The 12,540-nt window shown below is 36.6% G+C and overlaps 1 protein-coding gene across 1 annotated transcript; it reads left to right on the top strand.

Annotated features, from left to right (window-relative positions):
* The first annotated feature begins 10,589 nt into the window (after positions 1-10,589).
* LOC109165957 lies at positions 10,590-11,204 on the top strand. Its single transcript, XM_019314871.1, has one exon. The coding sequence runs from the start codon at positions 10,590-10,592 to the stop codon at positions 11,202-11,204; it is 615 nt and encodes a 204-aa protein (XP_019170416.1).
* The last annotated feature ends 1,336 nt before the right edge of the window (positions 11,205-12,540 follow it).

Raw genomic sequence — 12,540 nt, 5'->3', positions numbered from 1 at the left:
AATCGGTCCCCAACTTTGATCCCATACTACAACCTCAAATGTCTTCTTTGAATCGGTCCCCAACTTTGAAATTGCATCCCATACTACAACCTCATTGGCTCCCATATTGAATTGATTTCCATGATTTTTCTACATTCGCTCCCATATTGAATTGATTTCCATGACTTGCATTTCTCTGCTTCGAACTAGCTCCCAATTGTTGATGGTGAGTTTTGAACTTGATCCATTTTGGATAATATATCAAGCATCATCTACTTCGTCCGTACAACTTTTGATTAAATCTCCAATCACATTTGATGTACTTCTTTCTTTCCATAGATGCTTGATCTCCAAGTCAATTTCATGCATTCTTCCAATATTAGTTTTCTTCACGAAAATTCTTCTGGGATATCTTCTTTGAGTAGCATTGACGTGAATTCATATCTTTCATCTTTTTCTTCAATTTGTCATTTTCTCCAGACAAATTCTTGATTTTCGGCTTTATATCTTCTTCTTCTATTTTCATCCATTTTCCTCTGTTTTTCTCTTTTCATAATTAAATAATTTCCCGATCATGGTCTAAGACTCTACTAGACCTATGAAATAAAATTGGGGATCTACAAATACAAATTTGGCATATCAAAACCATTACACTTTATTCCTAACATATATATATATATATATATATATATATATATATATATATATTACAAAGTATCTACTAATAACAATAATTATATATATCTATACACATACATACTTAGTTAATTTACTTAGTAAATTTATGTACATATACTATACGCACATAATTATATATGTACTAAAAATGTTATAAAATACATTTTATATTCAAATGTATATAAAATCATACGGTCCAAAAATAATTATTTTATAGTTCAAATTAATACATAACTACTTATAACAAAAATATTATTTTTATTTATAACGACAAATATAATAGAGATGAGATTCTCTAATGGCTCAATCAAAATGGCTCGATCAGAAAGAAGTAATAATTTTGAAATGTAAGACTTTCTAATTTTAGGAAGGCTAGAAAAGCCGGGTATCACAATCTACCCCCGTTAAGGAATGCTTCGTCCCCGAAACACTCCCAAGCTTAAGAAGTATGGTCAACTAGAACTTAAGTTTCACAACTTTAGGCTACAACGCATAAGGGTAAGGTGTTAAAACCTACCCTCCTTTAAAGAAAGTTACGTCCTCGTAACTTAAAACCTACAAGTAACCAACACATCTCAAGGGTATTCCTACCCTACAACTTACGAATCATCAAAAAGCACAAATAAGAAACAAGGTGCATATAGTCCTTCACATTTTATAACTTTAACAAATAATCGATTGAAATATGCAATCACATACTTTAAAAATGCACACCCTCGAGGTGCAATAGCCACAGTTCATATAAAATACTCAAACAAATCTTCAAAGCAGCACACATGTTTAAAACTTGCACTTTCACACACTATTTCATCAAGGAAACATATTCCAGAAGAATGACTTGCTTTCACTCGCAAGTATTACTCAAAATACAAATAATTACAACAAAACAGATATATAATGATCGAAACTCATATCTCACCACCATTTCATAAGTTTCATCATTTGGATTCACCCTGTCACTTGGGAAATCTTAAAATCTTAATGCTTTGACCTTAGGCTTGAATACCATTTCGTAAATAACTTAGTCAAACTTATTTCCTTAATTTACAATTATAGATACCCATCCATCTTCGGAGTCCAACCTGAATCCACACAATTCCAATCTTTATATTAAAACTTCTAAAAGATATTATGTTTACCCAATACTCAGACATCCATAGTTCAATTTTAAAGACTTAATTGGTCCCACAACATTTTCTTAAAATCATTTAGCAAAATAAATGCTTGAATACTGATAACTTCTACTCAAAATTATTATCCACCAAGTTCAATCTCACAAAATTTAAACATCATTATCCTTTTGACTATTACTTGAGTCAAACTTCCAACATATCAAGTCCAAAATCTACAAGGCTCTTAACTATCTTCATGCAAGATCTTCCTTCAGCTATTTAGGAAGCAATTTCTAAAATCATCAATCTTTCCTCATTAATACTTGAGTAATTCAACCATAAAATCATCAAGTAAATACTCCAACTTTTACCATTAAGAATTTCAATATTCCAAATAAAATCACTAAGTTCAAGTATTCCCCTCAAATCATAGATTATCACTTGAAACTTACACAAAATATTCAACAACGCATATCCTTACCTTGATTTTCAAAATTTTAATTCCTTAGTCAACTCCATGAGCTATATTCTCAAATTCCATAACTTAGGCTCTTATATCCAAAATTCCCTAACCAATTCCAAATACTTTATCAAAATATAGTTCCTCAACGGAGAAGAAATCAAACCATAAATTCCAATTATTTTCTCAAAACCAAAATTCTCAAAACAAATAAATAATAAGTAATCTATTTTTAATAACCCACCATGTACAATCTTCTCCTTTTCAATGAATAAATGATCAAATCCGAAATAAGCCGCTAAACCCAAATATTTCCTTCAAATATAGAATCTCATCTCATCTCATATCTCATAATAATAATAATAACCAAATAATAATATATTAATATCATCAACTTTAAATATCTTCCTCATAATTAATAGGAAATCAAATCCTTTCGTACAATCATTAAACTCAATATATTCCTCTAGTCACAAAACTCCAAAATAAACAATTAGGCACTAATTAGATCACCAACTCCAAATGTTTTTCTCATAATCAATAAGAAATCAAGTTCTTAATAAAATTACTAAGCCAAAAAATTTCCTCATATATAGGACACCGAGATTACTTATTCCAACCACTTTCAAATAATTATACTTTCATCAAAATACAAAATACTTCCAAATAATTATATTCTACCAAAATATAAAGCACCACTTCTAAATATCTCAATAAATATAAAATTTTACCCCCAAATATTCTTCTTTTCATGACAATATATAACACCACCTGCAAGTATTAGCAATCAAAACAAAATATGGAACCATTTTACAAAGCCACACATTCTCACAGCGAATTTCTAAAATCTTAAATTCTTAGTCAATTATATTTTCAAATATTCTCAAAAATTCATAACCTAGGGTTTCAAAGTTCCATAACCTAGGCTCCCAAAGGTTCGAACTGCTCTGATACCAATTTGTAACACCCTAAAATTTGACTTCCAAAACTTTAGTTAAATGACATTACAATTCAAAACTTAGTATAAATAGAATTACTAAAAATAAATTTTCTTATAAATTGTTTTTCAATTCAAGTCTCAAATAATTTGTAATTCAAATTCTAACACTTATAGGGTGCTACCGCCACATCTAACTTATCAAGACTAGATGCAAGGCTAATCACAAAACCGCCAAATACTTCAATTACATCTATTACATTTATTCTCTTCTTCTTCTAACGCGCACTTTCACTTCAAGCTTCATAAATCCCTGTTTACATTTTTTTTTTCCAAGAAACACATAACAAACAGTGGAGATTAGGAAAACATGCTAAGTAAGGGTTACTTTGCCCGGAAACAAAATTTAAAATAAAATAAGGTACATTACTTTCAAAAATAACTTTTCTTTTAAAATAACTTACAAAATCTTCTCCACTTCTTCAACAACCAATCACCATATCTAAATGCACCTATAAATATTCAATTATTTTTCCACATACAAATAATCATTTTGGAAGAACATCACCACAATAATAATTAGCCACAAGGCTTACTTAAAAACTGATATGTGTTTTTTAAAATATTTGATTTCTCTCTTCAAGTCAACACAAATTTTTATGGAAGATCACCAATCACATAAATGGGCACGAAATCCCATATCCGGTAACATAAATGGGCACAAAATCCCATAGCCAACATAAATGGGCATAAAGTCCCATAGCCAATATAAATGGGTATAAAATCTCATAGCCAATATAAATAGGAATAAAGTCCCATAGCCAATATAAATGGGCATCAAATCCCATAGCCAAAATAAATGGGTATAAAATCCCATAGCCAATATAAATGGGCATAAAGTCCCATAGCCAATATAAATGGGTATAAAATCCCATAGCCAATATAAATGGGCATCAAATCCCATAGCCAATATAAATGGGTATAAAATCTCATAGCCAATATAAATGGGTGTAAAATCCCATAGCCAATATAAATGGGCATAAAATCCCATAGCCAATATAAATAGGCATAAAGTCCCATAGCCAATATAAATGGGCATCAAGTCCCATAGCCAATATAAATGGCATAAAGTCCCATAGCCAATATAAATGGGCATGAAGTCCCATAGCCAATATAAATGGGCATAAAGTCCCATAACCAATATAAATGGGTATGAAGTCCCATAGCCAATAGAAATGGCATCAAATCCCATAACCAATGTAAATGGGCATCAAATCCCTTAGCCAAAATAAATGGGTATAAAATCCATAGCCAATATAAATGGGTATACAATCCCATAGCCAATATAAATGGGCGTCAAATCCCATAGCCAAAATAAATAGGTATAAAATCCCATAGCCAATATAAATGGGTATACAATTCCATAGCCAATATAAATGGGTATAAAATCCCATAGCGAATATAAATGGGTATAAAGTCCCATAGCCAATATAAATGGGCATAAAATCCCATAGCAAATATAAATGGTGTAAAATCCCATAGCCAATATAGTCATTTATAACACAACAACAAATTCCACAATTTCTTTTTAATACTATACTCACAAAAACAAGATTGATCATCATCTCCGAGAATAAAATACCGCTAAACCATTATTATTTAAATTTACTAATTTTATTAACAAAATTTTGTTTTACACCTACGGCAAACATATAAATATAAATATATATATATATATATATATATATATATATATATCGTTTATTTACTTATTTATTTATTATTTGTTTTTCTTGTTTTTTTTCATATAAATAAAACAAATAATAAAATACTATATATATACATATTTTTAGAAAAACAAAGCGTAGTTAATAAAGAAATCATAAGTCTCTTTCTTTTTCGTTCATACAGTGCATACAAATGTATTTTATTTATTTATTTATTTCAAATACAATCTAACCAACACATCATACAATATGAAATAGTCATTTAATCATTTCATAATCTATATCATTTCATCTCATGACCATCAACCAACAAAATTCTTTATTTTGAAAACGATAAGGGTAAAGTAAAAAAAGAAACACAACCACTTACTTGAAGCGAATTTCTCTTAAAAATTTTCCTCGTAATCTTTTAAGGATTCAAAGGCTCCTCTTTAGCTTGAAGGGACTTTAAGTCTTGAATAGAAGATAAAGAACAAGGAAATATTTTTTTTTTCTATCTTGGGGATGAAGGGTGATCGGCCAAAGAAGGGGAGAAGAAGAATAATTATATTGTTCATCATCCATACTTAGTCAACTTAATAATTAATAGGAGAATATTCTAGGTTTGTAACTTCCAATCACACATTTGTTACCCCCAATCTATAATTCATAACTCCCAATCAATATAAAATATTTAGTTTATATTATATAAAAATAATTATACACCATGTATTATATCACATACTAGATATATAAATATTACACTCATAAATATATATATATATATATATATATATATATATATATATATTACAAAGTATCTACTAATTACAATAATTATATATATCTATACACATACATACTTAGTTAATTTACTTAGTAAATTTATGTACATATACTATACGCACATAATTATATATGTACTAAAAATGTTATAAAATACATTTTATATTCAAATGTATATAAAATCATACGGTCCAAAAATAATTATTTTGTAGTTCAAATTAATACATAACTACTTATAACAAAAATATTATTTTTATTTATAACGACAAATATAATAGAGATGAGATTCTCTAATGGCTCAATCAAAATGGCTCGATCAGAAAGAAGTAATAATTTTGAAATGTAAGACTTTCTAATTTTAGGAAGGCTAGAAAAGCCGAGTATCACACCTGGGCCCACGTCCCGTTCTCAAAAGTGTTCTATCAATTGTGTTAGTTGTTAAAGTTACAGTTGAACCCTACGATTCAACCAACTGTGAAGGTCGACACAAAGAATCGTGCAGACCAAGAAGTCGAGTTAAGAACTCGTGCTACGGACTTACAAGGGCCTCAAGACAAACACCAAGGATGGGCCGAGTTTTCCACAACCATGGTTATCGTTCGAGTATTCAAAGGCCCCTTACGAAGCTTTGTAAAAAACAAGACTGCCGAAACCTGTGGAGCAACCTATTCCAGTCCTTAGCCCTTTTGTTTACCTCACTAAAGATCCCTGAATCCGTATAGAATAAACGAGACATCTTTTCGTCTAAGAAGGACGAAAGAAGACAATTAAATACTAAGAAACATTCCTTATTGTAGATCTCGTGCGTCCATTCTAGAATCATACATTTAAGGAAGTGTAAGGAACACTTTGTTATCAAGACCTTGATGACTTTAAAGATCAACAAGGAAATAGAACAACTCATACGGATCACCAAAGTCATCCCGTAATGAGAGTCAATAAATGACTGCGTTCCAAGAAAGAGAAAAGTGTTTCAAGTGCTCTCAATACTAAAAATATAACCAAAAGGCGCAACAAACCAAATCTCATAGAGGACATGAAGTCTTGCTAAGAATTTCATCCACCATAGAAGAGATGGAATTCAATAAAACAGGGAAGTCAACCCGAAGTTCCTTGATCCTTAGAAAAACCTTAGCAAGAATCGAGAGTCAAGACCTAAGCTTGGCCTTGCTAACCGACTTGGTCCAGAATTTGAGCATTCTGGGGGAATATGCGCGGAATTCATCACGAGAATTCCTTCAAAACTCGTAAAGATGGATGAGGCTTCAGCTTGGAAGAAAAGATCAACGAAAAGCCTAGAGTCAATCGGTACCAAAGCTAAAGAGAGAGGATCATCAATTCGTCATTACGTCGGAATCAGAGCTTCAAGCCAGAATGATCACTCAAAGTTGAGAATCCTTAACCCTATTCTAGCCGAATTCTTCCCCTCCTTTATCATTCAAATGCCACTTTGTTGAAGAAAACCCTTTCTAACCCTTCCAAACTCATACTTGATTCCATATTTCAAATGATTCCATACAAGGTAGCAACCTTATTACCTAAATTGCAACTTTGAAAACTTTGGTCCTATTCCTAATTAACCTTGCCTCGAGTTTGAAACCTAAATCCTTCGCTCTCTTTATCCTTTTAAACCCCATCCTTCCCAAGACCTAGTGTACGTAGGTGTATATTTACGTATTCTCCCCGTAAAATGTGTCCTCATGAACTACCGTTACTAATTTTGACTCGTTATTCCAAAATGATTTCTAAAGCTTCGGGGACGAAGCTTCCTGTAAAGGGGGAGGGTGTAACACCCCGTGTTACGGCCTTTAATCCTGGATTAATTATTTCATTAATTCCATTAATAATAATTAAAATGGATTTAATTTGGTTAGGATTCCCTTTAATTAATTAATGTGGTCCACCATGGATCGTGGACCATTGCCTAAACTAGAGTCTTAAGCCTATTAGGAATAAAGAGAGTGTGTGACACCCAAAAATCCCACATTCAATCCATGAATTAATAGAGTAATTAATCCTATCTCAATTGAGGAATTGATTCCTAAAATCCTGATTTTTAATACTTGAGGAATAGTATTTGACTAGTCAACTTCAAACTCATGTTGTACCTTGAGCTTTGAAGAGAGTTCCCTTGTTCCTTACACTTTCTGGTAAGGTATTCTTGACTAGTAAGGGTATTCTTGACCTTTCACCAAGTGTTAGTATTGTAACCTAACCTAGAAGACATCTTCACTTCATCCATTACACTTTCTAAAATATTAGCTCTACCTTCTCTCTAGAAAGGTGAGTACTTTTTCTCCAAGCTAAGTTGAGACCTTGCCAAGATTCCAAGATTTGCTTCAAAGATTCAACCTTTCACCTATTTGGGCATCTAGGAGGGTAAGATCAAAGTCCATCTTGTGTTTTTGTTCCATCTTAGATGTCTTTTTCTTAAAAAGTGGATCTTTATAATCTTTTGGTTTGTTCTTGAAGTGGGTTTGGAAAGTAAGCCTTGTGGGAGCTTGTTGAGGTGTAAGTGAAGTCTTTTGGTCTACAAGAGGTAACCCATGCTCTACTAAAAACCTATTTTTCTTACCTATATGTGATTCCTTGGATTCTACATGTTTTTGCTATGAAATGTGAGTGTTTATGCATTTGTCTTGTGAAAATGCATATCTAGAGCTTGTGTTTAGGGTTCTTGTGTGCCATTGCTAGGCATTTCCTTTGATTCATGTCACTTTGTTGTATTTGGTTAGATTTGGCATGTCTTGGACTTGAATTTTAGTTTGGAGTTGAAATTTCGTGAAGTGTATTGAAGTGGTACAGGTTGTACCCGCGGTAGGAGGCCCACCCGCCGCCCACCCGCGGGGTACATGGTTTGGGAGACCTGTACCCGCGGGCGGAACCGCGGGTAGGGGCCTACTTGTGGCTACCCGCGGGTACGTATTGTGGTTAGTTGGGATTTGTTCCCCGTGATTCTTTTGACTCGGTATTTGGTCTTTGACTTCCCGATATTCTTTCGTGGAACTATTTGAGTGTCTCCTTGATGTTTCGTATATCTAGAACTATATGGTAGGTATCCATGTAGGACTTTGGTGTCTTGAATCGTGCTAAGTGTTCAACATTGTGTTTCATTGGACCGTGAAGTGCCTTGTGTGTTCCTCGGAACTATCTTTGGTTTCCCCGTTGATAAGCATGCTAGTTTGTATCTAAATGCTAGCGTGTGTGTGGTTTGTACCTTCCGTTTGGTTGATGATAACTTGTGTTATTCATCGTTGTTGTTGTTGGGTTGTGACCCATTCCTTGATTGAGTGTGTTTCATACTTTCGTTGTGATCCGTTGATTGATTCCTGTTGAGGTGTGATGTGTGAGTGGCTTTACCTGGATTGCACGATTAGTGGTATGGACACTAGTCACCAAGGTATTGCCAGCGGTCCTCGTGGTGGCCGTGACGTGAATATGGAGTTGTGACCTGTGTGTCAGGTTCACGTATTTCTTGGGAAGGCGTGTGTCGCCGTGTGTGTGTACGGTACCTTGTGTACTATGAAATCGGTGGCTTTGTTGGAGGTCTGTTAGAGGGGGAATGACGGTTCCCGGGGAATAAGGTTGGACTTGGTGTACAGGGGTCCTGGAGGTAAAGGTAGGAACTAGATATAAGGTTGGGTAGCCATAAGGGTGAACAGGGCATAAGGAAGGCATATAAACTCGTGATGTGTGATGTCACGAGGGCTTGTGTAGCCGTGGTTATGTGTTTTCTCTTGTGACGTGTGTAGTCACAAAGGCATGTGTTGCCTAGGCATGTGTTGCCATTTGTCGTGTCTTTATCCTTCAGTTGTTGATGTTATCCTTTGTGGTCTTGGGATGTGTTCCCGTGTTATCCTTGAAGAGCGATGAGTCTTGAGTTGGTGTTTACTCTTGGCTTTACACTTATATATACGTATTCCATTTTGAAAATGGCTTTGTATATATCCTATCTATGTATGTTACTTAACAGGTATTGGTGGGTTACCAGCATTATCGCTGACCGGGCGTCGTCCCATGTTTATCTTTGTGTTCTTTCAGGTGATGTCTAGACGAGCGTGATGTCTAGTGGCCGGTAGTTTAGTGTCTTTTCCTTGTTTTGTGGCCTGTGAGCCGATGTAGTGATAGACTTATGACTTTGGATAGTTGTGTACACAATGCAGATTTGACCGCTGTAGCGTTTACGATTGTTGATAAATGTGGCATAACACCCCGTTTTGGATTTGTTTTATCCAGCCACCTTTTTATCTTCCGTTGTGCTAATGTTTTGTTGTGATATCTGCATTGTGTTAAGATCTTTTATTTAGCATGTTTTGGGGGTGTTACAGTTGGTATCAGAGCCTAGGTTTGAGCCTAGGAAGAGTTAAGTCTAGACTTTCTAAGTGGTTAAGTGTGGTTTGAGACCTCTAAGCGACCTTAAGAAGCTAAGTGTTAGGCTTAGGACTCTAGGTTGCGTGGTGAGCTGTGTGTTGCTTTCTGATCTTTGTTTGTTTGCTATCTTTTCGTAACCGTGCTGTTGTTGTAGAAGTTGCGATGCCTCCTCGTCCTCGAGCACGCACCCCGGAGACCCCGACCAACGAGTAGCTCGCTCAGAATCTTCACCAGCTAACTCAGACCATGCAGACGCTCAGTGAAGCTTTGTTGAACAACAATCACGCTGTGCCACCTCCTCCCCCTGCTGGGCACCGTGATGTAGGACGTTTAGTGTCGGGACATCGGCCGCCAACCTTTGCTGGCGAGGAAGACCCGGTAGTCTTAGAAGAGTGGCTACGGGTGTTTGACAAGATCTTCACCGTTGTAGGCTGCCCGAAGAGAGGAGAGTGGAGTTGGCAACGTTTTACTTTTGCCAAGAAGCGGATTTGTAGTGGGTTCACGAAGGCCCGGCTCTTCTTGAAGAACCAGAGTTCGACTGGACCGTGCTCAAGGGCAGAATGCGCAAGAGGTTCTACCCAGCACATGTGCGCGCTGCCATGTATGAGGAGTTCATCCACCTGCAGCAAGGCTCCATGTCTGTGGTTGAATACCACAAGAGGTTCTTGGAGTTGGCACATTTTGCGAGGATACTTGTGCCGACAGAACTCGCTAAAGTCAAGAAATTCGTGGCCGGTCTAAACTATGAGGCGCGAAAAGCTTTGACTGTGAGTAGGCCAAGTTCTCTTAAGGACGCTTACGTGTGTGCCGCCGATCTATTTCGCGTGCAGCAGCTTCAGAGAGGATCGTACGAGCAAGCTAGGAAGAGGACTGAGGGCGGAGGTTCTTCTACCTTCAAGAAGCCGAGACCGAGTTTCCCGGCCAAGCAGGTGTCATCTTCATCTCAAGGACATAACAGAACAGAGCACGGGAACCAAGCCAAGGCATCCCTTTGTCAGCGTTGTGGGAGGATGCATGTGGGTCAAAGTTGTAATGGCTATGCGCTCAAGTGTTTTCGATGTGGAGATCGAGGTCACAAAGTCGCGGAGTGCCCCAGCCAGCCGGTCAGAGAACGTTGCCACCACCCCGGGAGCCGGAGGAGCATCGAGAGTTGGTTCGGGCCGTGGAACAGTTAGAGCTAGACCAGCTGGAAGGGTCTTCGTGATGGCACGTTCGCAGGCTGAGTCGGAGGGCTTGATGGATGAAGAGTTGGCAGGTAACCCTTTCTTTTAGCCTATCATTGTTTCCCCACGATCATCGTGTTCTTTGTTGTCTTGAGTGTTATCTTGTGTTTCGTAGTTGCCTTTTGCTTGGCAATCCTTGGCATGCTTTTCCTTGGTAATAATTCTTTGTTGTCTTGAGTGTTATCTTGTGTTTCGTAGTTGCCTTTTGCTTGGCAATCCTTGGCATGCTTTTCCTTGGTAATAAAACTCTTCTTGCTAAGTGACTCCTTTAGTTGTACAAGTCTAGTTGTGAAGTTTGTTATCTATCTTTGAGATGTTTTGTTCTTGACCAATTCTACAATCCTTACACTTGGTTGTTCTTACAACAATTCCTTGTGAACCTCCTAAATTTTCCAAGTATTCTTCGAAATTGGAAGTAGCAAAATTCTTGCCAAAATTCATTCTTGTGCATCTTAAAAGTCAAGCCTAATGCTTAATTGTAACCGTTGAGTTTCAAACTCGAGACTATTCTTTGTCAACCCAACCTCTAAACCACTTGAGCTAATTGTCTTCCTTAGAACTTACCCAATTTTAATTCCATCTAAACCATCAATTCCCACTTTACCCAAAATCCCCAAATTAAATCATCTTTTTCCCCAATTTCTCCCAAATCCCTAAAATTCCCTTTCTCTTCTTTTTCTCTTCTCTACCCGTGAGCACCCCTAAACCCCATCCCCAACCGGTAGCTCCACCACCACCAACCGTCGCCCCACCACCGCCTCGCCGTTCGCCGGAACCGCCGCCGACCTGTTGTGCGTTGCGTCGCCGAGAGCAACCGCGAGAGAGAGAGAGAGCTCGAGAGAGAGAGAGAGAGAGAGGCAGCGTGAGTGTGGAGGAAGAAGAAGGAGTTGTGGGCACCTTTTTGTTGAGCTTTGGGTCATCTCCTACCATGCCTAGAAGATCAAGCTTGGCTAGAAAAGCGGAATAGGTGAATACTCACTACCTTGTTCTTGAAGGTAAAGTTTTTGATCCGGAATCTTTTTCTAGTTCCTTGTTGGATATGCTTAGATTCCAGGGCTTGTTGGATGGGTTTCTCGCCATAAGGGCCGAGACTTACCCGAGTTTGGTTAAAGAGTTTTATCGTCACATGATTGTGACAAAGGAGGGTGATAAGCTTGAGATCACTTCTAAAGTGAAGAGGTGTGAAGGTTGTGCTTTCTGAAAAGAGGCTGGCTCAGCTTTTGAGTTTGTCTGCTACCTGAGTGGCTCAGTACAGTGGTCATTCTTGGATTAGTATGGATACCATGGG

The sequence above is a fragment of the Ipomoea nil genome, unplaced genomic scaffold, assembly GCF_001879475.1.
Source record: "Ipomoea nil cultivar Tokyo-kokei standard unplaced genomic scaffold, Asagao_1.1 scaffold3073, whole genome shotgun sequence".
In the NCBI taxonomy this organism is placed as follows: Eukaryota; Viridiplantae; Streptophyta; class Magnoliopsida; order Solanales; family Convolvulaceae; genus Ipomoea; species Ipomoea nil.
This window is presented reverse-complemented; position numbering and strand designations above follow the sequence as displayed.

Excerpts from the sequence above, each read along its gene's own strand:
- LOC109165957 (XM_019314871.1), top strand. The coding sequence starts at position 10,590 with ATGCGCAAGAGGTTCTACCCAGCACATGTGCGCGCTGCCATGTATGAG.